The 20,935-nt window shown below is 51.5% G+C and overlaps 1 protein-coding gene across 3 annotated transcripts in view; it reads left to right on the forward strand.

The window, feature by feature from the left end:
* The first annotated feature begins 631 nt into the window (after positions 1 to 631).
* Positions 632 to 20,935, forward strand: part of ARHGEF18 (Rho/Rac guanine nucleotide exchange factor 18) — a 48,752-nt gene continuing 28,448 nt past the window's right edge. For 2 of the 3 annotated variants that reach the window (XM_030966795.1, XM_030966796.1), the window contains exon 1: positions 18,218 to 18,349. Coding sequence is in view for 1 of the 3 variants with exons in the window: in XM_030966794.1 (XP_030822654.1) it covers positions 632 to 707; positions 5,738 to 5,874; positions 6,173 to 6,672; positions 8,259 to 8,469; positions 9,117 to 9,231; positions 9,845 to 9,902; positions 10,103 to 10,147; positions 10,431 to 10,511; positions 10,873 to 10,978; positions 11,497 to 11,671 (1,504 nt within the window). In the remaining 2 variants the exon portion in view is untranslated. Of the gene's footprint in view, positions 708 to 5,737; positions 5,875 to 6,172; positions 6,673 to 8,258; positions 8,470 to 9,116; positions 9,232 to 9,844; positions 9,903 to 10,102; positions 10,148 to 10,430; positions 10,512 to 10,872; positions 10,979 to 11,496; positions 11,672 to 18,217; positions 18,350 to 20,935 lie in introns of those variants that run through there. The other variant, XM_030966794.1, reaches the window with a different exon arrangement.

The raw sequence follows: 20,935 nt of genomic DNA on the forward strand, positions 1-20,935 counted from the left end.
GTCCTTGCCAGGGGACTGGGACTTGCTCTGAGCTGCAGGATGATGCTGATGTTGCAGATGGACAGGGTCGCTTGCAGTCCCGTGCAGAGGCTCTGCCACAGCACTTGAAAATGAGAAAAAAGTGTACATAATGAGCCTTCATAAATGTCTTGTAAAGACACCAAGCCTTGTCAGTATCAACTCTGACCCATCACTGAAGGTGAAAGTGACTCTTAGCCAGGTGAGAAGTGCCTGAAAGTGCTCACAAAGTGTCTGTCATGCTCACAGCCGTGAATGGAGCAGGGAGGTTTTGGCAGAGGGGCTGTGGTGCGTTAACAGCTTGTTTTCTGTTTCTGTCTGCAAGCCTCGAGCAGCACTCGGGGGCTGTGTGTGCTCCGAGGCCACTAATCCCCGGGCCCAGCTGCAGGAAGCCACTGACCTGCCACACAGGTGGGAATGCCAGGGACCAGGAATGTCTCTCTGGCTACAGCTTCCATCAGCTGATACTTCTGACAAAACACTTGGCTTCTCCACTCCCCCCTTGGCAGCCCCTGGGCTGCAGCCTGCAGCGCTGCCTTAGAGCGCGCTGAGCTCTGCCGTGCTCCGTGCCGGCGTCTCCTGCTCGGGGCTGCACCTTGCCCGGGGCTCCCAAATGTCGGACTCGCTGCTCAACCACTCCTGGCCATCGTTTTCCAAGCGCTGGAAGAAGAGATGGTCCTTTAAGAGAGGTAATGGCCTGCGGGGACAGGGGGCTGAGGGTGTGGAGGGAGCTGGGCTGTGGCCGGGACAGCAGGTACCAAAGAACCCCGGGGGCCCGGGCAGAGCTTGTTTGGAGGTGCCCCCTGCTTCTCCCTGCAGGGGACACTGCCTTAAGTGGTGGTTAACACTTTTTCTTGCATTTAATCTTCTTTTCAAGGCACATAATTGCCTCCCGGAGCAGGGTAATGGGTTAAGTATCAGCCTTTTGGTTTTGTAATAAGTTTGTTTCGTGGCTGGCAGTGAGCTGGATGTCCCGGTGCTTGCAGACAGCTGTCTCTGCGTGCTGCCTGGCCAGAGTTTGGTGTTTGAGCAGATGTGGGGGAAAAGATTCCTGCAGTCTTTCAGTGAGCCCCGGTGTCCGGAGCCCTGGCGGTTTGGGTGGCCCTGGCTGGGCTTCACTGTGTCCAGCAGCAGGGGTGGGAAATGGCAGCAACTGGTGTCAACTGGCCTCATTTCTGCATGTGGTGCCGTGACTTGGAAAGAGGGAAGTGAGAGCCCCAGGAAGCAGGGCATTTGCAGTCCTGGAGGAGCCAGACACTTGTGTCCTTGTGAGCAAACACTGCCTTCAGGCTGATGCTTTTGGGTACCTTTACCTGCAGCATCAGAGCTCCTGCTCCTCTTTCTCCTTCATTATTCCCCTCCCATTCCCAGTTCTCTTCTGGTGTGGATGTGCAGGAGACCAAGATCCAAAGTGAACAGTTGGGGGGAAGGTTAATTCAGAGCAGGACGCAGAGGGTCCTGCAGGCTCTGATGTGCGGTGAGCCCCAAGCCCCAGCTGGGTACCCAACTCCAGCCATGCCTACTGGGGGGGTTGTGGGCTGGCTGGGATCATTGAGGTGAGCTGATTTCACTAACAAATGGATCAGCCTCACCGTGCTCCCAAACACTGACTGCTTTGCAGACAGCCTGGGTACAGCCAGCTCCCTTCAGCAGGTGCTTGCAGAGCAGTTTGTCCTGTTGGGGCTCGTGCTTGGGCACAAAATGCTCGGGTCTCACTCAGCCCCTCTCCCACACTGATATTCTGTAGTGTGGCGCTTGCTGGTCCATGTGGGCCCTTCCCTCAGTGCCCCCTGGAGCAGCTGCAAGAACCTGCCCAGTGACCTGGAGGGAATCAGAGGGGCTGCAAACCCCCTCAGCCCGGCTGAGACCCTTCAGCTGAGAGACAGCTGGGAACTGTCCCAGCCCCCTGCTCCTCTGCCCTCCGTGCCCAAGAGCCTGGCCCAGCAGTGTGGTGATAAGGCAGTGACTCTGCACTGTGTGTTACAGTGTGGGACAACTTATCTCCCCCTGCTCCTGTCCAGAGCCAATCCCCACTGCTGCCAGGGCCGGCCAGGAGGGGCCCAAGCCAGGCAAGGGGCTGCACTTCAGCCCATCTTGGCACAGGGAGTTCAGCACTTGCTTTCCAGAGGTTTTTCCCTATAGCTCTGCACACCCTGCAATAAGATATGTGAAGGGCAGCTGGTGCAGGGCCAGGAGGGCAGGGATGGGTCAGGGGAAGATGGAATCATTTTTATTTCATGTCTGTGATGCTCTCCATGGTTTCCCAACAGTCTCTGTCTCTGACTGCTGGGAAATGCCCAGACATTCTCGTCTTTCCTTCCTTCTGGGATTGTTTCATGGAGCAGAACTGCTCAGTGCCTTTGTCCTGCTGCATTTATTGTGGCCTTTCCCCAGTGGGAATGCAGACCGTGTTTGATGTTGGAGGATGTGACTGGTGGGGCCAGAGCTCACATCCATGTTTTCCTCCACCGTGTCCCCTCCCAGCACCAGCCTGGCTCCAGGGTCACTCGGGGACATGCAGCATCCTGCACCAAGCCAAGGGACAGGCAGGTGAGGGCGGGACGCTGCTGGCAGGGCTTGTTCCAGTGCTGGCTGCTCTGGTGATGTCACCTGCTGTGACACTTGTGGGTGCCGCTCCAGTGACCAGCCTGTCTGAGGGAAATCAGCACAGCCACCTACAGGAGGGAGGGTTTGACCAGAGGTCTGAATTGGAATGATGAAAATCTCTGTTGGGATCCCAGTGGCCTTGGGCACGGTTAGGACAGCATGAAGCCTTCTTCCTTGAGCCAGAGCAGCTCAGCCAGCTGATCCTGCTGTCCCCACAGCATCAAACCCCCTGAGACCATCCCAGAGTGTCACATGCTGTGGATGCCTGTCACTGCTTCCTTCCTCCCCACACAGCAGCCCAGAGTCATCATATTTCACCCGTGGGAAGCTCTGGCAAAGTGCAGGAACCATCCCAGCCCAGCAAGCGATGCTTCCTCTCCAGCTCTGCCCTGGGAATTCCTCTGAGGAGGCTGCTCCCTGCAGCAATAACCTTTTATGGTTTCCAGCCAGAGACGAATTAAGCAACTGCAATACCTAATCTGCTTAATGTTCTCCTAAAGCAAACAGCATTTGTTCTTGAAAGTGTCATTTTGTTATCCCATCTCCAGCTTCAGCTGAGGAAAGGTGACTGCTGCTGTCTGCCAGAGCCTGGGGGGCCAAGATTCCCTGTCCCCTTGCCACCATGCCGGAGCCTGGCTCCTTCCAGACAGGCTCGAGGGCAGAGTACAGGAGACTCAAGGTGCTCCAGAGTTTGCCACACTTGCTGACATTGGTGACCACCTTGATCATTGACATGGGGATGTTCACAGCCCCCCAGCCCTGCCTCCTTCCTGTGTGCGCTCCATCCTCAAACTTCCTCACCCACCATCCCACAACCCCACGCCTGGAGGCATTTTTCCCCATGAGCTCCTCCATCACCCCCTTGCCCATGCACAGTGCCAGCCCAGGCTCTGAAGAGGGAGCCCAGCAGTGCCTGGTGCTCACACATTGCCTAAAATGGTGTCCCCACGGCAGCCACCCGCCCGCCCGAGCGCCGCGGCCCCGACCCCGGGCTCGCGGCGCCTCTGATTTATCGCGTGTTGAACCGAGTGTCTGAAGCCTCCGAGCAGGATTTAAGTCCTTTGGTGGGTCTGGACCGGGTCTGTTGACTGCAGCCTATGCCTTGGCCAAATCCTGAGCCCTGCATGGCACAGGCAGAGCTCAGGGAATGTTTTCCAGGCCTCTGAGGAGCTGACTCTGTTCCAGGGATCCACTTTAGGGCTGCATGGAGCTTGGTGCAAGCCCAGAGTAGCCTTGGCGGGATGGCTGGACACTGCTTGGGAGGGAAAAACTCCTTGTTTTAGTTAAACCTTCAGTCCAGGGCTCTGGCCTCGGTCAGGCCACAGCCCTTGTCAGCTCCTGCTGCCTCCCAGGGCTTTGCTGCTCTCCTTGTGGGCAGTTCACTGCTGAAGGGATGGCGAGAGTGGGGAATCTCCTTTTTCTTCCTTCCTTGGATTTGTAAGAGGGGAAGCACCCTCTGTCCTGGCCTCCCTGGGATGTTCCCCACCTCCTGGTTGCTCCCCATGGGTTCATTCTACCTTAGCCATCATCCCAGCCTGTTTGGGGGCTCCAGCGGTTTCCAGTGCCTGGGCAGAGCCCGAGCACTGCCTGAGCTTTCACTGGTGAGAGCTTTGGCTGCTGTTTCCTACAAGCTCATGCCAAAATCTGTGCTGATTCAAGGGTGTATTCACTTTAAAATACTGATTTTAGATTGCAAGCTGAATCCAGGTGCACTGAAGAAAGCAAAAGGTGATGTTTAATAGCTCACTAAATCTCTGCCAGTTGCAGATGCAGCTCAGGGATATCCTGGGCAAGAATTGGTCTATTCATTAAAAATGTCATGTGAAGTAAGTTTTACAGCCTTGCTAGAAAGCCTGTTTCAAATTTTCCCTGATCTTGTAGCTAGAAACCCTTTAATTAAAATAGTGCCTTCAGAAGTGTTTTCTTTCTATATTATTTATAGTCCTTCGCTTGAAACCATCACACGCATTTGAACACACCAAATGCTCCTTAAAAAAGAAAATCTGGCATCTGCAGTGTGCAGCGGGATCCAAGGAACAAACCTCCAACCTCTCCCTCACGTTTACTGCCTTTTTTTAGTTGGCACCATGCAATTCCTGGCTGAATTGCGTAGCTTTATAATCCACAGCAGGATGCACGTTTTCCAAGAGTGCGTTTTTTAACAATGTCTTCCTTATATTAATGTTTTTATGCTTGCTTTTCCTGGAGTGTGATGGGTTTCTAGCAGTTTCCTGCTGGTTTTTTCCCATTGGATAGATAGGGCTGCTTACAGTCTCTTGCTGTTGTTCTCTGCATCTTCAGAGATCCACCACAGTGCTTGAGCCAGCAGCCTGGCTTTTTTCCCTTTGCCTCAGCCTTTTGCCTCAGCTGTGTGTGTCTCGAAGGGATAAAAAGCCTCCATGAGTAATGCAATGGTTCAGGGATTGTGGCTAAGGTTTACAGTGTGCCTCGCTCCACAGGAATGTGCCTCAGTCAGCTGGACCATCTACTGAACCACAAACACACCCAGGCCTTGGTTTGTTTCTCAGTGAGTTATCAGATGGAATATGGACACTGAGGTTCACACTCCTGCCTGGGGAAAATCCAGAACCAGGATAATTAAGTGCTTCTGGTATTGCTCTGCATATTCAGGGTTGTCTGGAGCCACCAATTTGCCTCCCAGTATCCTTTATTACCCACCCACCCAGGGGTCCTTTATTCCTTATGGATGAAAACAAAACCACCACCAGTATTTTTATTCCTAGATTTCTGATTCAAAGGTCCATAATGTCAATAACAGACATCAAAATGTGCTCAATTCTTTCACTGTGGAAAAAGCCTCTGCAGCATAGGATGCCCTATGAGGGTCTGGCTGGGACAGTGCAAGCCTGGTCTGTCCCACATGCTGCAGGGATGAAGTTTCTGTAGAGGGATGAGGTTTCTGCTGGCAGGAAATCCCTGCACCAGGTTCCTACCAGATCAAGGCTGCTGTTGCCTGGCATTGCCTGTCTGGGAAGGAGCAGAGGGCACGTGGAGCATTTCAGTGCTGCCTGATGTCACCTGTGGGTGTGCAGCTGGTTTTCCATCCCTAACAGATGTTTGGTTACCTGCTGAGACCTTCTCTGTCTTGCAGGATCTGACTGCAAGCCGTGCTTACGGGAATTCACTGACCACCACAGCCCTGCCTTGGAGTATCCCACCCCCAAAAGCTTCCTCCCATCCCTGATCGCTGAGGATGATTCCTTCTGCACTAGTATGGCTGAAGAGAAGGCAAGTGTCCTCTTTCCTGCTGCTACCACCGTGCAAGGCAGAGGCCAGGGGCAGCAAACTGGGTGGTCAGTGCCACATCCAGAGGGGTTTGTGGTGGAGTAGGAATGGGGGAAAGTGGCACTGATCCAGATTGCCAAGGAATACAAGGTTATGTTGCTGTGGAGGACAGCAGGGGAGGGAGACTATTAGAAAGTCACTTGGAAGTCTGGCTCTGCTCTGCACCCCAATTTCTGCACAGGAGGTGTCCCCTTTGCAGGGTTGGTGTGAGGCTCTCAGAGGATTTGTGCTGCTTTTGCAGGAGGACTCGTCTTCCACAGAGCTGGATGTGCCAGCAGCAGACTTGCACAGCAGCACGGAGGATCTCCTCTCAGACTCTGCTCTCCACGGCACAGAGTATTACAAAGATCTGGGACTCCTAAGCCTGCCGTCTGCCAAAACAGCACCAGACACAGCAGCACAGCCAGAACAAGGATCCCAGACTGTGTCTGCCCTTCACTCATTGGAAGAGAGACCAAGGGCTGTGAGCAAACTGTCTGTGGATGTTGCTTTTTCCAATCCCATTTCCTGCTCGGTACGTTATGGCGAGGCCGACTGTCGTTTTCTGAACAAAGGCCACCTGTGCTCCTGTGCAGCCATGCCAGAGGGTGGTACCAGCACTTCTGAGCATCCTGCAGAGGCAGACAACGAGCTGGACCTGCAGGAGGCCCAGGATTCCTTCCCCACGCTGGTGAGATCGATGTCCACCTCCCGGAGGCACAGCTGGGAGAGCCCTGTGTCACCTGTGGACTGCAGGCGCAGGTACGGAGGGACTGTGAGTGGTATTTGATGTACACAATGCAGTGGAGGTGGGAGGCTGAGCATCACACTGCTCACAGCTCCAGATGCTGCTGGGTGGTCTCCCTCGCCTGTCAGCATCTGCCAGAGCAGCTGGACACCCACTGCTCATGTTGGGTGGGATGTGGAAGAGGAAGGGCTAGGGCAGCAAGAGGCTTTAATGTCTCCTTGGAAGTAGGAAGACCCTCTTTTCCTGGTGTTGGGGTTGAGAAGAGAACCTCTCTTTTCTGTCTGGAGGGAATCTTAAACAGCATCAGTTGCCCTGATGACCTCCATCCTCTGGCTCAAAGGGAATTTTTCCCATCAAAGAAGGATTAAGAGAGCTCTGTCAAATCCTTTTTCTTCTTGTCTGTGAGTTGGCTTGGTGGGGCCTTTGCCAGCTCTCTGCCCTCTACGTGGCTGCAGAGGAGGTTGTGTTTGTAGGTTGTGCTGAGTCCTGGCTGGGAACAGAGGCAGGCCTGGCATTCCTGCCATCCTCTGCTCCTGCCACATGAATGCCTTGAGCTCCAGGTTCCTCCAGGAATGCTTTCCCTGCTGACAAATGTATTGATCTCCCAGCTGACTGGGATTTAGGTGCAAGCCAGCAAGGACTATTTTTATCTCTCCTCCTTATACGGTACCCTAAAATTATCTCAGCCTGAAATCTTGGCAGTCCTTTATCAAGCTCAGACTTTGGTTCTCAGACCCATTGTTGTGCCATGTGCCATGGATCATTCACAGTTTATGCTGTAACAGGCACATGAGTAACGGTGGCACGGAGTGGCTGCCGGTGTCAGGGACACGTTCTGTCTCCTCGCTGGGTGATGAAGCACGTGTGAGCAGGAGGCCAGGGAAGGGGAATACACCCCACTGTTCCCTAAGCAAACACTTCCTGCAGCCTGCCTGTGGCAGCAGGAATGAAGTGACAGTGATCTGCAGACAGAACCCATGCAGAGACTAAGATTTTCCACTGAGCTTTATCCATCATTTTGCTTCTGTGTTGTCACTGCAACAGCACCTGGTGTGCAGGACACTGTGAGGCACTGGGGGAGCTGGCCCAACCCTCATTTCCTAGAGAATAACTTTTTTCCTTCCTCAAATCTGGGCCCTGGTGGGAGCAGGATTTATGGCATGATGCCACAGTGGTGATGCGATAAACATCATCTGCCACTTCTAAATGACCAGAGGGACTTTCCTGGGTGGCAGCTGACAGGGCAGCAGCTCTGGGGCAGGCAGGACAGGCTGCTGCCAGGGTGGCTGCACAGTCTCAGGGGTTGCTAAGAGATCAGTGTGAGCCATCCAGCACTAAACATCCCGGGTGACCAGGGAGCTGGGGACTCACTGGTGGCAGCCAGAGAAGTTGTTTTTAACAGGCTCAGGACTTGGTGTCCAGGCTGACACTTCCTGTCATTTCCTTTCCCTTTGCCTGCTGTGGGGAGCCTCCTTGTCCCAGCTGCATGAAGTTGTTAGGACCACCCAGCCAAGGACATCACAGGGGCTGTGCCATGCTGGGCACAGTGTGCCAGGTCTGCTCAGGTCTGCTCTGAGGCTTCTTCCTGCCCCCTGATTAGGTTCAGCCTGGATGTCACAGAGCTGGGCAGTGACCCAGAGCAGGATGATGTGGAGAAGAGGAGCCAGTCCTGCCTCCAGCCTCATGTGCCCCTTCAGCTGCCCAAAGGGGAGCGGGGAGCCTGGAGCAGCAGCCGGGGTGGCACAGTGATCAAAGTGGAGATAGAGCCGCTGCGCCCAGACCTCGTGGCGAGCCCCAGCCTGCAGGAGGTGGTAAGTGTGGAGGGCTGGGCATGGGGGCAGCAGGGCAAGCTGAGGGTGCAGAAAAGCAGCAAACACAGGTGTCAGCTGCAGGCTGGACTCCTTCAATGCCAGCGTGGAACCAGGAGGTCTGCAGGAATCTCAGCAGGGATGGGCTTTTTCATATAAACTGCCCCATCTTGTGGGATGAAGGCCCTGGGAGCTGCCTGTAGTACAGCACTCTTTTCCCAGATATTTAGCTGGAATTTCCCTTCCCTTGTGCCTGTTGCCTCTTGTCCTGTCACTGCAGCTGTAAGAAGAGTCTGGCCCTATCTTTTCTCTAATTAGGTAGTTGAAGACAGCAGTGCACCACACCCACACACACATACACCCCTTACACACTGCTTTGCTCTGGGGAATACCTTTAGATTCAATTAATATTAAAAGGACAATTGCATTACAGTGCTGCATGTCCAGTAAAAGTGAGAAGTGCCTAAGAAGGTTTCAGGCACAAGTGTCACTTGCTCCAGCTTTCTTGGAGCCAACAAACAGCTGGGCCTAATGGTCCCCTGCATCATAACTCTGACAAAACAAGAGGGAAAAGCTGAGGAGTCAGCTGTGATTGAGGCTTCCTTGGTGCAGAAAGCACAAAAGATTTCTGTGACTTTTTACTTCTCCAGAAATGTGTCAGCAATGGGAAGAGACTGAGGTCCAAGTCTGTCCCATCAGCCTGTGAGACCATTGCCTCCCCCCAGATACCTCACAGTTTCAACACTTCTCTTCCAGCTGTGGAAGGTTGGTATAGACTTTATGCCATTAAATGGCTCTAAGGTGTGATTAAGCTGTAGCCTCTGGAAGTGTGGACAGCCTCTGCTTTCCCTTCCACATGGTCCCAGGAGCTCCTGAAATACAAAGCCAAGCTGGTTCTGGGTCTGGCCCTGACCAGCAGCACAGTCTCAGCTCAGACATGCCCATCCTCAGTGACACATTGCCACATAACCTCCCTGTGCCCAGTGCATTGGTCACTCCCTACTCAAGTCCCACCTGTGAGGATTGCCCCAGAGAATAATGTGGTGATTTCAGAGCCTGGGAAGTGGAGGGGAAGCTGGCTGTCATGGGGAAGGGCTCTGGGGTGGTACCAGCTCCTTCCCTACTGCAAGCAGGACCCTCAGCAGCAAATATACAGACTGGGAGGGGAGGAGTAACACAGAAAAGTGATCTGGCCTTCACTTCCCTCACAGAAATGTAGAGCAGAATCTCCTTCCCTAACTGCTCAAGGCATTTCCTCCTCACCAATCAAGGCAGAGTGGGAGCCCAGCACAATTAACAGGATCCAGTTGCATAGATTGCAAGGTGGTGCTCTGCAAAGGCAAACCAGGATCCCTGCTGAGAGCATTTTGTGTTCCAGGTGTTGAACCTCCTGCTCTGGAGATGCTGGAGAAGGACCACGTGTCCCCAGACCACGTGTAGGTATTGTCAGTCCTGGCTGGTTTGAGATGAGGGAGATTTTTGAGCGTATCTGAGCTACTGGGGATGCAACAGCAAAGGAGATCCCACTCTGTGCTGGGCCACAGCTGAGCAGTTGGTCATAAACCAGCACCTGAGGCTTTGTGGGGTGCAGAATGTCTGTACAAGGATATCTTCTAATCCCTTGCTTTTCTTTTAGGCTAATTGTTCAGAAGGTACTTCAGGAGCTGAAACATTACCATGGGTAAGTGTGTTTGGGACAAAGATGTAGGGGGAGGTCACAGGTCTGCCTAAGACACACCTGAAAAAGGACATTTGGTCCCTTGAGGGGCAAATCCCCAGGATATCAGAATCACTGATTTATTCCAGTGAAACCAGGGTAGAATTGCAAGGAAAAGGGGCATTTTATGTACCTCCTCAGTAAATCTAAAAATGTTCCTGCCCCATCCAGAAAATAAGCATTTCAGCTGACCCAGAAGTTCTGCTCTAGTGTTCTTTGCTGTATCTGATGCCTTTTCCCTGCCCAGGGCGAAGCAGAGAGCTTGTGTGCAAGAAGGCAGCGATTCTTCCCAGCAGAACCTCACTTGGTTTGAGTTCCTGTCTAATGAGTAAGTGAGACAGCGGGTGACACACACTTTGTGTTCTGAGAACAGACTGATTTGGAGTCCTGTCCATCTAAGCTCGACTGCCCTGCTAATCCTGTGTGCAGGACACTGGTGTCTGCAGGGGTTCAGCCAGGAGTGTGGCACTGAACAAAACCTGCACACATAGCTTGGAAGTTCAGTTCCTTATTTGCAAGTGTCTCATTAATAAGTGACATGGCTGATGCCAAACCAGATCCTCCAGGAGATGGAAAGCTCACACTTGGGGTCCTAAAGTAATGCTTCAATGAACTTCATCAGTGATCTCCCTAAGCTAGGCTTGGTCAGTGAATTTCCCCTTTTTTAAGGTATTTTGGTCTCCTTTCAGAAATGAGGACAGTGGGAAGAGCGATAAAGCAGAGAAAGGCACAAAGGTGATGCGACGTCTGAGTTCCCTGCGGAGCCGAGTCACTGGATCCTGGCAGAAGGATAAGGTGAGAGAGAGATGTTGAATTTGTGGAAGGAATTGTTAAATTCTTCAAGTAGAAAAGGGGATCTGACCCTAGGGAGCAGTTAGCTGGATTGCTTTGGGATGGCTGAGGCCTCTGTGTTGGTCAGCAGATGCACTGTGACCCCTAAAGCAGTAGTAGTGCATGGGACTGAGTGATCCCTGAATTCCAGCTCTCCTTGCTCCAGGGCATGTTCTGGGTGCTCTTATGCTGCCCTGGCACTGTTGTGCACAGCAAGAAGAGTGCCTTGGCTGGGTGACTGCCTGGATCACTCTTTGTGGCAGGAGGAGCCTGCAGAGGGACAGCCAAGTGTGCCCTGCCCTTCATCACAAATGGACTTAGACTAGAGGGACTGGCCCGAGCCTTGGGAAGGCATTTGGGAAAAGCACTGCCATCCCACTGTACCTGCTGCCCACCAGCTCTCTGCTCGTTTGTACAGTGGGGAGAGGAATGTGTGGGCACTGCAAGGCCTGTGACTGAGCTGTGTTCTTCTCTCCTTCCAGGGTAAGAACAAAGAGCAGCTCAAGGAGAGAGAGAAGGAGAAAGAGACAAAGGAGACAAAAGAGAGGTGTAAAGATATCAATGGGCACCAGCTTGTGCCAGGGGTTTTCTCCAGTTGCACCAGCTGCTCACTGTGTGCCAAACCTCTTGGGAATAAAAGCGGTCTGCAGTGCCTGAGTGAGTATGGCTGTCACTGCCTGGCCCTGCCCCAGCCTGCACTCCCTGCCTGCCCTCCAGCCCAGGCCGTGCTCCTGCCTAAACCACCCCTGGATTGCTTCACTTCTCTGCCTGCCTCCACTCTACCCCACCACTCTGCTTGGCCTGGCTTGGTTGTTTCTCCAAATAGTCTAAATGATCTCTGAATCTTGCCTGGAAATACTTTTTCCTCATTTTCTTTGGCCACTTGACCATTTCCTGCCCCTCTCCCCCAAGGAGGGTTCTAGATCAACTTTTCTTTTTCTATTTTTTTTTATCACAAAGTTCTGCTTTGCCTGAACAAATATCCCAACTGCCTGAGTGTTGCTGGATCTTTTAGGCTGTTTTTTACAGACACAGTGCTATCTCAGCTCAGCATCTTCCCTTTGCATAGGCACAGGGATTTCTAGTGCATCCGAAGTTTTATTAACTAATAAAAAGTCAAATGTTGCCTTCCAGGACATGCATGGGTGAGACTGCTCCTTAGTAGTGCCAGTGTGCATGGGCCTCTGTGCTCCCACTGCATCCACTGTGGCAATGGCTTTGGCTGACAAACCCTGTCCTTCCTCTTTGGGGCAGGTACTCAGGGCACTGAAGAATGTTTTAATTCCCAAGGGATTGTCTGTGGGCAGAGAAAATTTTCTGGAAATGAAAGGATTGCTCTCTTTCTCCACCCTGTACCCTCAAGCAATGCTTGCTCTCTCAGAGGCTCTTAAGGTCAGTAAAACCTTTCTGGGGCATAAAGGGACTGAATGCCCTCGGACGTGTGGTGAGAAATATATTTTCCCTTCAGAGCAGCTGGAGGGAAACTGAAAAGGGGCACAGAGCTGGCTATAAGTGAATATTTTTCAGGCATCACAGCAAAAAGTAGGAAGCAGGGAGCTGAATAAGAATTTTGTGGATATTTAGAGAGAACATAAATTTAATGGGAGGAGGCAGAGTTGTGCCTTGTCATTCCTGTGTGAGGAACCTCCCAGCCAGAGGCTCTGTTTGCAGTCCTGCATGCTGCTTTACAAAAATACCTTCACCTGGGAATATACAGACAGCCCTTGATACCCATGAGCATGGAGCCATGCTCTGTATGGTCTTGGGAACTCCGAGGGCATTTAGTGTGAGTGATTCTCCTCTGGACAACCCTATGGAGATCTGTGACCTGGAGTTGGAGCTAGCTGTTGAAATGAGAGTGTGGCTCAGCATGGCTTGTCCATCATAAATACACAGGGACTGTACATGAGTTATGGCAACTTTCACCTTGTGCTCCAGCCCTTCCATAAAGAATCTGTGTTCTGTCTTGTGAATGTTCAGGAGAAAAACTCTGAGGTGGCAGAAGCACTGGTTTGTGTTTGGGCCTCTGTGACATTTCCTTTGGCTCTTGGCTGCCCAGGCTAACGGGAGAGCAGCACAGCTTGTTTTGTAATGTTCCCTTTGCAGTGGCTTGAACTCAGGCTGAACAATCGGGCAAAGTTCTGAGATGTCTGTTAAAACTAATGGCCTGTCTGTGGTGAGAGATGGGCTGGGACTTGTGGTGTGACAGCTGATGGCCTGAGAGTGCCTATATTTGGATGATGCTGAGCTGAAACCTTTGCGAGCTGCTGCTGAGCTGGTAGCTGATATCAGCAGCTCCCGTTACTGCAGCTCGGAGCAGTGTGTGGGCTCCTGACTAGTCCCTGACAGAGCTCTGGGACAGCAAGCTCCGTGGCCACCAGGAAGCCAGAGCAGCAGGCCTACTTTTCAGAAGTGTGAGCAGCTCCATCAGGCTCAGCCTGAGCAGTGGCTGCTGCCAGGGTGTGAGGGCATTGGCAGCGCCTCTTGTTTGCTCCTCGTGGATTCACATTTGACCATCCCCGCGCCTTGGCCCCCGGCCAGCCCGCGGCCCATCGCTGGTCAGGTGCTGCTGTTGCTGTTGTTGTCTCCGTGGTATTTTTAACTGCAGCACCACCACGTGGTCCAAAGCAAAACGGGCTCGTGGAAAACACAGGAAAAGATGGTGCTTACAGCAAGGGATAAGCTGAAGGGGGAGGAAGGATGGGAGAATGATTGCAAGCCTGAGATCTTTTCACTGTCCAGTAGACACAAAAGGTCTGGTGACTTCCATGGCTGTGATGAGCTGGAGGAGTGAGAGCTCTTCCTATTAGAGATACTAACAGTAGGAGGAATTCTGCATTTAAGTCAGAACAAAAAACCATTGTTCTGCTAGAAGCATGTGTGTGAGCTGTGAAGGAAGTGGGCAGCTCGGATAGCCTGGTACATGGTAACTCATTTCTCTCTCCCACTGATTCCTCCCATCTCTCCTCACCCCAAGTACACAGAGTCTCCCAGGGGAGAAGAAGGCTGTGCTGTGTGTTGAGAATAGCGATTCAGGAGAGTCTCTCACTGGGTCTCCCAGGGGAGAAGAAGGCTGTGCTGTGTGTTGAGATTCAGGAGAGTCTCTGCAGCTCAAAGATGTACAGTTAGGAGCCTGGTAGGGATGAAAAACAAAGTGGAATGATTGCAGTCACAGGGATCTCAACAACAGTGGCCACCCAAATTCTGCTGTTACGTAAACTATGAGCGGTGAGTCCCGAGGTTTATTGTTCTCCTGGAAATGAGAAAGCTCCTCTTGAGCCTTTGCTATCATGGGTGGAGAAGGTTCTGTGCCTAAATTAATCCTCTGTTATAAACACACTTCCAGAGTTTATGCAACAAGAGTTAGACGAGTCCCAGGGAAGCCCTGACAGGAGGAGAGCTCTCCAAGGAGGCTGTGCCATGGAGGAGAGCCAGGGATATGCTGTGGAATACAGATGGAAGGAGGATTGCTTCCCTTGAGCTTGAGCACTGGGGTGGAGGTGGGACTTCTACATCTCTAGTTGAGAATCAATCTCTATTACTTATGGGAAAGACAGAGCCCAGGCCCCCACAGGGATGACAGACTGACCATCCTCTTCCAAGGAAACATAGCTGTGACCAAAGTCTGGCAGGCTTCAGACAAACTCCTCTTCTTTAAGAGAAGGTGCTCAGTTTAATGAATCTTCCTGAACAATACAGGCTGTGCTAGACTGTCCACCTGTCCTAGGCTGACCCTTGCTGGCTGCTTCAGTGCACTGGCTGATCTCTAACTGGTTGCTGTAACAACTGGTGTCCAGGATTTATTTAAGACGCATTGTGAAAGAGGTTTGGAAAACCATTTCCTTTCTCACAACGAGAAAGGGAGAGGACACAGATTTCTGCAGTTTGTCAGGCAAACATCCTCCACCCATGGCCAAGGAGAGGCCAGAATAGCTTTTGGTTTAGACCTGAAATTTGGGGTGAAATTCACCTTTCACTCAGCACTTGTGCCTGAAGAGTTTTGCTTTTGGATTCCCAATGCAGTACCAATAAGCTAATAGGTGAAGGATAGTTTTGACTTATGGTAAGAAGGAATTACTTGATTTCCTATCCTGAAATTTCTGTTCACAGCCCACACAGAGTCTTGAGAAATCTGAAAAGCAGCAGACAACCTGGAACTTTTTGCATTTCCGTAGAGAGGCCCAGCTGCCAAAAATCTTCTGTTTTGGGGGAAAAAGGAGGTTTGGCTGCTGTAACATGATGACAGTGATAAATGGACTGGGAGTCCCACTTGGAATAAACTATTACTGACAGGAGTCCAAATAAACAGAGGCAAAACCAGAGCGGCTGTGGGTTAAGGTGGTTCTGAGCCAATGGAGCAGGATCTGAAGCAAATGTGAAAGCAGCTGCAGCGCTGGTTGCAGAGGAAACACTGACTGAGCTGAGTGTCCTGACACAGAGCTGGCTCAGCCAGCTCCAGAGGGCTTAGAAAGGGAAACCAAAGTACATCCTCTTCTCAGTGCTTCTCCTTCTCTGCTTTTCACTTTCTTTTTCTTTCTGGGCAGTAGTATCTTGATCTGCAACTTCTCCAAATGGTGCTCCTTCCATTCCCTGATAAAACCTCAAGATCTTGTACACTCGGGCTGACAAATGCATAAGGACAGTAATCAATCTGAGACACATTCAGCAAGAAATCTTTTGCTCTTACAGAATTACACAGGATTAGACAGCTGGTACCCTTCTCTTTGCAATCCAAACCTTAGCTCTAAGCTACAGAGTCTTGGAGCTGGCTGCTGTGCCAGATTTTGCACTGATTTTGTGGCGATGCCCTGAGGCTGCACAAGCACAGCACGTTCTCTCCATGACAGCTGCAGTTGGGCAATCTGCAATGCTTTACTTTTATATTACAGCAAAGCACGAAGTTTGAAGTGCCCAAGGATTAATCAGTCACCAAGTGACAGCCAGCTGTTTACTCCCAAACTGCTTTGTGTAATGATAATTTCTCTGTAGTGGTGACAGGCCCCAATAAACAACTGGGACTGCAGTGTACTCAGTCCTGTAGAGAAGCAGCACAAAAGGGAACATTTTGGAAAAGCTTGCAACTATGAGATGAAGATAAAAATAAAATCGATTAAACAGGTGGCAGAGAAACTAGAGATCACATTGGCCCCATGGCAGGATTTCATCACATCTCCAGCCCAAAAAGTGGCAGGTTCTTTCAAAGCAGTATGGGGAAAGCTGCAGGGTGGATTTTGGGAGGGAAGTTTGTTTTGTAATCGTGTATATTGTGTTTTCAAGCTCAACAGGCAAGTAGGATATGTGTGATTTAAAACTTTTGATCAGTATTGTAAATCCTCAGAGTGAAACTGGGAGGGGAGGTTGGGTGGTGAGCTCTTCCCAGTTTTCCTGCCTGCACTGAGTATTCCAGCAGCCCCACGCTAGTACATCAAACCTTATTGGTGTCAGGGAAAAGGTGTTTTTTCCAGCAAGCAGTTTGGTTCTATGAGTCAGTGCATGGATCTCCTGCTAGGGAAGATAATTCCCCTTTCCTCTCATCATTTGTCTGTGCAGGGGTCACTGACAAAGGCCCGGGCAGGCACTGGCTGTTGAGAGGCAGATAGGGAAGCCAGCACCTGCCAACCCTCCGGGCACTGCAGCCTTGCCTTGGCAGGGTGTTCATAAACACTCCAGCATGTTGGGATGGCAAATCCCACCGGGCTTTTAATAACAAATTATGTATTTCAAGTTGCAGGCAATGTGCAAAAACATATGAAGTGCCATGCTGATGGTGTCACTGGGGTGCCACATCCCATCCATTAGGGGCCTCCTTAATCTGGGAGGAACCCTGTGCCCTCCCTGAGGGGAAAGTGTGGGCTAATGGTGGTGGCCATGTGCCCTCCCTGAGGGGAAAACGTGGGTTGGAGGGAGGCATGTGTCTTCCCTCAGAGAAGTCATGCGTTCTGGGCAGCCATGAGGGGAAAGTGCAGGCTGAGGATGCTCATGGTGTCCCTGAGTGGGACATGCAGGTTGGGGGCCCTGTGCCCTTCCTGAGGGAAAGTGCAGGCTATGGATGGCCATGCCCTGCAGGAGGAAGGAGCAGGCAATGGATGGTTGTGTGCCCTCCCTGAGGATGAAGAACAGGCTGAGGATGGTCATGCTCTCTGTGAGGGAGATGTGTGTTGGGGGTCCTGTGCCCTCCCTGCAGGAGAAAGGAGCAGGCTATGGGTGGCCATGTGCCCTCCCTGAAGGAAAGTGAGGCTTGTGGGTGGCTCTGCTTCCCCTGATGGAAAGCGTGGGGCTGGAAGGACTGCGTGCCCTCCATGAGGGAAAAGGGCAGGTCAAGGGAGACATGTGCCCTCCCTGAGGGGAAAGCAAGAGCTGTGAGAGGCTCTGCCATCCCTGAGGGGCAGGAGCAGCTGGAATGGCTGTCTCCTCCATGAGGGAAACGAGGGGGTCAAATGATGGCATGGAGGGCCCCACTCCACCCTGAGGAATGCCCTCCCTCATGGAAGGCAGAGGCTGTGGGTAGTCGTACCCTTCTCAAAGGAAAACGCAGGCAGAGGGTGGCCATGTGCCCTCCCTGAAGGAAAGCGTGGGTCAGGGCTGTGTGTGCTCTTCATGAGGGAAGGAGCAGGCAGAGGGTGGCCGTGTGCCCTCCCTGAGGGAAAGTGTGGGTCAGGGCTGTTTCTGCTCTCCCCGAGGGAAGGAGCAGGCTAAGGGTGGCCGTGTGCTCTCCCTGGGGAGCAGGCACGGGGTGCGGGTGCTCACGGTGTCCCTGAGGGGAAAACACGGATGTCTGTGTGCCCTCCTTGAGAGACCTTGTGGGCTAAGGATGCTCATGCCCTCCCTGAGGGGTAAGAGTGGGATATAGATGGCCAGTGCCATCCTTGAGGGAAAGTTCAGGGTTAAGCGTGTCCGTGTGCCCTCCCTGAGAGGAAAACACGAATTGAGGGTGTCCGTGTGCCCACCCTGAGAGGAAAACACGAACTGAGGGTGTCCGTGTGCCCTCCCTGAGAGGAAAACACGGGCTAATGGTGTCTGTGTGCCCTCCCTGAGAGGAAAACACGGGCTAATGGTGTCTGTGTGCCCTCCCTGAGAGGAACGTGCGGGCTGCGGGTGCTCTCCCTGAGGGGACAGCGCAGTCTAATAGTGTCCGTGTGCTCTCCCTGAGGGGAAGGCACGGTCCCAGGCTGTCGCTGCGCCGTCCCGGAGGGGCCGGGACCCTGCCCGGCCGTGCCGCGGCGCGCAGGCGCACCTTCATTCCCATTTTTCCTTCCGGGACACGGGGGCGTTTCCTGTTGCTGTGGCGGCGGCTCCCGGGACCGAGAGGGAACCGGCGGCTCCCCGGGGAGTCCGGTAAGAGACCGGGCTGTCAGCGCGCCCGCCGGCCCCTGGCTCCGCGCCCCCGGCCCTAGCGAGCCCCCGAGCACCGGCAGCCCCTCTCCGGGGCCGCGGCGCGGGGACCGCCCGGCCCCGGTCCCTGTGCGGGCAGGGGGGCTCAGAGGGCTCCAAGGGGTCCCGGCGTTTGGCCGGGGCAGCGGCTTGATCTTCGCTTTGCCCCAATCCCGCAGATTTACAGCAGTCCCGACCTGTGCAGCTCAAGGCTTCAGCTGCGGGACAGAACGCAGCTTGAAAGATGCAGTGTTTATAGTAGAAAGCTCTTTCAAGGGCTACGGAAGGAGTGCAAAATGTTGCTGTGTGCGGTAGGGAGGCGAGCGGCTGTAGCCTGTGTGAAACTCAGGCTCTCTTTATGCCGCAGCTTGAGTCTGAGCATCCTTGTGATCGTTATATCCCGCACCTCGTCCTCTCGGTTATTATACACATTGTGTGTACTGGTGCTGCAGCGGCGAGAAATGTCTGGGATTTGCGTGAAGAGACCTTAAATGCGTTAGAGGAAGAGTGGTGAAAACTTCAGTTTGTCCACAATTGCGAAGACTGACCCATTTTAAATATTCCGCATCTCGCTCCTTGGGGAGAGGAGCGGGAGATGGTATCAGCTTAGCTTTTGTGTGCTGAAAGGAAACGCCAGCAGGAGCCAGGAGTGGTGATGGATTTTGGAGGAGGAGCAGGGAAACAGGCAGTGATTCGATCAAACAGCTTTCTGAATGTTTCTGGTGCTCTGTTTGGTTTTGCTGCTCTAATAAATAAGCATAATTTCTGAATATTATTTGAAGATTTGGTGTATTACCAAGAGAAAAAAAGGGCTGCTTTTTAGTTGCTTTTCAGTCCTCTGTTAAGAGAGTTTTATGGCAGGCTTATTTAGCCCTTTTTGTTTAATTTTATAAAGGTAATCGTTTCTCTTAGGCACTGTAAAATAAAAGAAACCTGTGAAACATGGCTCTCAGACAGGAGCCATCGGACATTGTGTGTTGTAGTTCCACCTACTGTTTACCTATGAAATATTTTAAATACCTTTTATGATTGTCATAGTTGCTGCTTCAGTTCTGTAGAGTAGACTGGGGGAAGGGTTTAGCGTGAGACGATTGAATTGAGACTCCTCTTTCTTTTAGGATAACATGCACATTTTACTTGGCAATGTTTAAAAACCAGAAGTGTTGGTTGTTTATGTGTTTCTGTGCCTAAAGAAAACCCTGTGGCCACCAGAATTTGCACTGTTGGGAATCACAGAACCCCTCTCTCTGCTTCATCCCACTGATATTTTGACAATAAAACCAGATACAGTGAGCAAGTAATTATAGGTTGTTTTGGAGACAAAGAGGAATGCTCTAACAGAGAGGCTGAAACTTGATAATTTAGTGCTGTTGCTCTCTAGTGTGGACTGTCTCTGTTTCAGAATGTGAAGTATCTCATCTCCCTGTACCCTTCCAGTTTTTGGTTTCTGCCTCTGCGTAATTAGACAAGTGAGAAAACAAGTAAACACCGACCACTGGAGCCACTAGGACAAAGTTAAATCTGCTCCGAGTTCCTCAGGGTACCTGACCTGGATTTACCCAACACAGAAACTTCCTCGTGTTCCACTGAAACTCCTCCTCTTTCCTGAGAAGTTTTATCACAGTCACTCTGCATTTTCTGGAATGCTGTGGTGGTTTGTGTTGTTTCTTGGCCGTCATGTTGTGCATCTCTGTTTATAAATGCAGAGTTTATTATGTTCAGTGTTAATCATTCATATCAGGGCTGTTTCCTCTGTCAGTTCAAGAGGGAGGAGTTCCCGGTGTGGTGTAAGGGTGAGGAAGGAGGGAAGAGATTCTTTTTGATCCCTGAAGTATTGGACAGTTAAAAAGAGGAAAAAAATACTAAAATTGCTAATTTCACAAGGAAGCTATTTTGTCCTTGGCTCTTTTCAGTTGATTGGATTCCATAAGTGGTGAATATCCTTGAACTCCTTGTATCATTAGAAGCACTGTTAAAGTCTGTCCCTGTTTGAACTTAGCTGCTTTAAAGTGGTTTGGTTTTAATCTGTCATTTAAAAAATAAAAAAAAAAATCTTTGAGATAAAGAAAGTCAATAGATGAATTTTAGATTAATCACAGCATTTTTGTCTGTGAGTTGTTGTTTGCAAATGGTCTTTTAAGAGTTATTTTATTGGGCAGTACCGTTCCAGACCAAAGGTCAGGGTCATAGTGCTCATAATGTCTGGTGACTCATAGATTTGCCCTGGAATCCAATTCTGGAAGACATTTATAGGACATTGGCAGTGTCTGATCCCCTGGAAGGTATTCCAGCTGGGGGAAAAAATGTCTTTGCCTGCCCCTTTCCAGCCAGGTTTGTTACCCTGTCCTGCTGTGAATAGGGTGATGCTTTTGGGTGTTGTAATGGCCAATAAAATGCTCCTAGGCTGTAAATTACTTTCTGTGAGCCATTGAGAAAACATCTCATTAATAAGGGAGATGTTTTTTATTATACCAGATTATAAATTCATTACCCTCAGCCATGAACAGGATCTTTTCTGATGTTTATGACCCTTTTGGTCTTAAATATTTA

Source organism: Camarhynchus parvulus, chromosome 28 (assembly GCF_901933205.1).
Source record: "Camarhynchus parvulus chromosome 28, STF_HiC, whole genome shotgun sequence".
Lineage (NCBI taxonomy): Eukaryota > Metazoa > Chordata > Aves > Passeriformes > Thraupidae > Camarhynchus > Camarhynchus parvulus.